At 44.7% G+C, this 4,874-nt stretch overlaps 1 protein-coding gene across 1 annotated transcript; it reads left to right on the forward strand.

Annotated features, from left to right (window-relative positions):
* The first annotated feature begins 211 nt into the window (after positions 1–211).
* On the forward strand, positions 212–538 carry LOC113598312 (small cysteine and glycine repeat-containing protein 7-like). Its single transcript, XM_027056325.1, has one exon. The coding sequence runs from the start codon at positions 212–214 to the stop codon at positions 536–538; it is 327 nt and encodes a 108-aa protein (XP_026912126.1).
* Positions 539–4,874: the final 4,336 nt, after the last annotated feature.

The following is a 4,874-nucleotide window of genomic DNA, read 5'->3' on the forward strand; positions in this document are numbered from 1 at the left end:
GCTGCTGTGCTAAAAATAGCAGTGTTATGTGGCAAGGGACCTCAGGAAGGAAGTAAAGAAAAGGTCTTGTGAGGTCCTTCCATGGAAACTGGGCTAAAAAATAAGGGGGGTATTGATATATAAGCCCCTCCCCCAGCAGGAGGCGGCACCAGACCTCCCTCACCTCCTGAGTCTCCCTCCTCCCCTCTCCTGAGTCCTCTCTGCCGACACCATGGGGTGCTGTGGCTGCGGAAGTTGCGGTGGCTGCGGCGGCTGCGGCGGTGGCTGCGGTAGTGGCTGCGGTGGCTGCGGCGGCGGCTGCGGCGGCTGCGGCGGCGGCTGCGGCAGCTGCACCACCTGCAGGTGCTACCGGGTGGGCTGCTGCTCCAGCTGCTGTCCCTGCTGCTGCGGCTGCTGCGGGGGCTGCTGCAGCGTCCCCGTGGTCTGCTGCTGCCGCCGCTCGTGTGGCTGCGGCTCGTGCGGCTGCGGGAAGGGCTGTTGTCAGCAGACGTGCTGCTGCCAGCAGACGTGCTGTTGCAAGAAGCCGTGCTGCAGCTAGGCGGGCGGTGGGCGGGGCGCAGGTGCTGGGGGGGCGGGGGGAGGGGCGTCTGCTGGTCCCCATGGCTAAGGCTTCCCTCCATCCCACCTGTCTGCTCCTGCTGTCTCCCTGCATCCTGGACTTTCTGGTACTTTCCCCCTCGGCTCTCGTGCTCTGAGTTGAGGTAGCTTTTGCCGTTTTAAAAATAGCCACATGGAGGGGGCACCTGGGTGGCTCAGTCTGACTTCAGCTCAGGTCATGATCTCACAGTTTTGTGAGTTCAAGCCCGGCATCAGGCACTGTACTGACGGTGTGGAGTTTGGTTGGGATTCATCCTCTCTCTCTCTCTCTCTCTCAGAATAAATAATAAATAAACTTAAAAAGACAGTCACGTGGACATTTTCTACAATGTCATCCAAGAAAAAAGATGGAGAACACCTTGATGATTGAGCTCAGCAATCGTGACTTCTGCTTGGCTTTCTTCTTTGCACTATTTTTCTATCTAGACTTTGAGCCTTTTTGTATTTACTATAAATGGTGTGTCCTTTCTGTGGCCATAGAAGCTTTCTAGATGTTTGCCTAAAAATCACTTAATAAAAGGCGAAAACAAACTCTGACCAGTTGTTATTGCTTTATCTTGTTTTATCCTTGGGGTTATTTTCGTCGAGCTAACGTTGATTATGTTCCTCCATGGACTGGGGCCATCAAAGGCACAAAAATAATTATGCCCTTATCCGATGACAATCTAGTCATACACAAATAACCACCAACACAAGGCAGGATAATAAACAAGTCAAGAGGCCATGATGTAGTGTGTTGTGGCAGGAGAGGGTCCAGAGGGTTGGATGGGGAATGAGTGTAAAGGACCAGAAAAGCTTCGAGATGCCATTTGGGGGCGTGTTTTAAAGAATTAGTGAGGTTTTGACAGGTGGAAGTGATTAGGGACAGATATTTCAAGCAGAAGGCAAAAAAAAAAGGAAGCATTGGAAAGTCGAAGACATATATGGGAACTAGTAAGCTGTTGAGGGTGTCCCAAGTACAGAACATGTGACTGTATTTGGAAATAACCAATGACAAGACTAGCATTCACACTGCCCTTAAAAGCCAGGAATTCTTCTAAGAACTTACGTGTTTTGAAGGACGCCCTGTTGTTATGTCCATTGCACAGAAGGGAAACAGCCAAGAGAGGTTAAGTAACTTGCTGAAAGCTCACGGATGTTGCTGGCGGGGCTCGGGCGTGCCACAAATGCTGCAGGCTGGTGGTTTTTGAGAGGGGATGTTTGACTGCAACATAGAGTTACCTGGTTGGTAGAACTGAAGCTACCTCGGCGATATTGGGGAAAACAACGAGGACCTAATACAATGGCAGAATGGGAACAGCAAGTGTATTTGTGGGGGGTGAGAGCATGACACAAAACCCGACAAGTGAGGACCACGTCTACAGTCCCCAAATAGGCAAGACCCCAGTGGCGGTTGCTATGGACTGAATTATGTGTCCCCCATCCCTGTGTTGAAGCCAGAGCTCCGAATGTGATGGTATTTGGAGGTGGCATCTTTGGGAGGTAATTAGGTTCAGACAAGGTCCCGAGGGTATGACCTCAGGACGGGATTCGTTCCCTTACAAGAAGAGGAAGAGACTCCAGCATTCTCTGTCTCTCTCTGCCACGTGAGGGCACAGCAAGAAGGTAGTCGTTTGCAGTCCGAAATAGAGCTCTCACCAGAACCCACCCACACACCCCGGTCTCAGACTTTCCAGCCTCCAGAACCGTGAGAAAATCTTGGTTGTTCAAGCCAGTGAGTCTATGGTCTTTTGCTGTGGTTGCCTGGGATAATACCATGAGGTAACAATACTGCATAGTGACTTCTGTTCTTTTCTGAGAGATTTGGGATACCGTACACGACAGCCTGTTTTTAAATTTATGTTAAATATGGTCGACAAATAGGTGAGGAACTGACCATTTCCGTTAAGGTTGTTTGTCTCACTCTGTAAGGTGTGGCGTTAAAGGGAATTGATAACAGCATAAAAAAGCCGTCCAATAGATGACACATTAAATTCTCTTATAAATCGGCCTGATTCTCTTCACAGTGTATTTAATCTACTCCCTTGGCATGGGTATTTTGAGAAGCAGCAGGTCTGCTTGATTTGCTAACCTAAAAAGATCCAGACCTGAAAAAATTGTCTTCTTGGTCTACTTATCTAATCTTGATGTTTTGCATTCATTTCTAAGAGGAAAATTTGGGCTCAGATTGTCGACTGAAAACACGCTTTGTATGGATCACGAGGCTTGGCACGCAGTTTGCTTATAATATGATTAGAATCAGTAGACACTAATCATAATATATGTATATAACCTGTGTGTTTATACATTTACATGTTATTTATATTTATCATTGTTTTTATTATATATGTTATTTACATGGGTTATACCTATGTTCTTATATACACATCAGGCTATAGATATGGTGTATATGTTATATACACACATGACTTACCACATGATTATGATTTTATGATTTTACGACTTACCACATGATTATTTTCTTCATTCATTTGTAAAACCTAGTGATTTGTGAAGATCTGTTCTGAAGTATAGTTGTTTCTGTAAAGGCTTGCTTCCAAGTTCTTCTGTCTGTTCCTTCCTGATCTTGGGATCAACCGTGACTCTTTCGCTCTTGTGTTTACTTTCCCACTGTGGCTTCTATGATCCAGGTTAGCACAGGTTAAAGTGTTAGCATCCGAAAGACTTTTGGTCATTTCAAGACAGCAGAAGCAAAGACATAAGGATCTTCAGCATATACTAGCATATGGAATGTTCTGGAATTGTGTGTTGGCTGCCTGGGGAGGAAGAAGGCGAGCATCAGTGAGAAGGATAGGAGGGTGCTGGGAAGGACGAACAGGTAGACTGTGATGGTTGACTTATCTTTCGATGGTAAGATGAGGTCCACCTTAATTTCTTCTTCGGACCTGACTTCTGGTTCTCTTTGCTGTTAGATGTTAAATGACCTGTTTGATAAAGATGCCTGAAGTTAAAACACAGTCTTACTGACTTTTTGTTTTATTCTGTGATTCATTTTCTCTCAACACGAGACTGTCTTTACCCCTTGGGAAGACCCCGAAGTAATGGTGCCTAAATAATTAGCCCGGTGCCTAAATCTCTCTTATATTTTCAACTGATTCAAGCAATGATTTCTCTTCTATATTTGCTAGACTAATGAAACAAAAACCAGATGATACTTAACTAACCCTCCTGTGATAAAGAAAAATCTATGAGTTTTAGTTTTGATATTAGTTTTTATATATTTAGTTTTTATATTAGATACCTTTCAAGGGTCAATTACTAAGAAATGTTGTAAAACATACTCAACCACATTTTAACTTCTTTCTTGTAAGGATATCATTTGCTAAGAGTGGCATTCTATATTATGGATCCTCTGGCTGCCATAGTAAACTACCACAGGTTGGATGGCTTAAATAACTGCAATTTTTTTTCTCACAGTTGTAAAGACTGGACATCCATCCAAGATCCCAAGATCGGAGTTTGGGGAAGTTTGGTTTCCCCCCTGAGGCCTTTCTCCTTGACTTGAAGATGGGGATCTTCTTGTTGGGTCCTCACATGGCCTTTTCTCTGGGTGGATGCATCCCTGGTGTCTCTCTTCTAATAAGGGGAACACCTGTCATATTGGATTAGACCCCCACCCTTAAGACTTTATTTATCCTTAATTACCTCTTGAAATACAATATGTATTGTATCTTGTGTGTGCACTTAGCACACTATGGATAAAGCGTTGAATGGGTGTTATAGCTTTCTTGGCCTGACTTTTGTTGGAAAGAAGCTTAAAGTCAACTTTTCTGTCCACTCCAGTGGCCAGCAGGATTGCGTCATGTCTGGATTTCTGTATTAATCTTTCCTCTTAGTGTAACTCACCCAGCTCTAGTGTTGTCTTGCCAACACGTTTTCAACCTTTATCTTTCTGTGCGCTTTTTGTAAACCATCTTAAGTCCTTTGTGAAATGAGTGGAATATAAATAAGCAAGCAAGAAAATAACTGAACCAAAGCCTTTGGCTCTTGAGCCAAAAAAAAGTTGGCAGTTACTTTTCCTTGCTGGAGCTTCCCAGACTTTAGCTTTTCTGATTGGTTCCTACGGACTCACCCTGAGCGTTTCTCCTCCTGCAGGAGAAATGCATACTTTATGAAAAACCTTTCTTTTTCTTAAAAACATTTTTTTTGGTTAGCATTTATTTATTTTTGAGAGACAGAGGGAGACAGAGTGTGAGTGGGGGAGGGACCAAGAGACAGAGGGAGACACAGAATCCGAAACAGGCTCCAGGCTCTGAGCTGTCAGCACAGAGCCCGAT

This window comes from Acinonyx jubatus, chromosome C1 (genome assembly GCF_027475565.1).
Source record: "Acinonyx jubatus isolate Ajub_Pintada_27869175 chromosome C1, VMU_Ajub_asm_v1.0, whole genome shotgun sequence".
NCBI classification, from domain to species: domain Eukaryota; kingdom Metazoa; phylum Chordata; class Mammalia; order Carnivora; family Felidae; genus Acinonyx; species Acinonyx jubatus.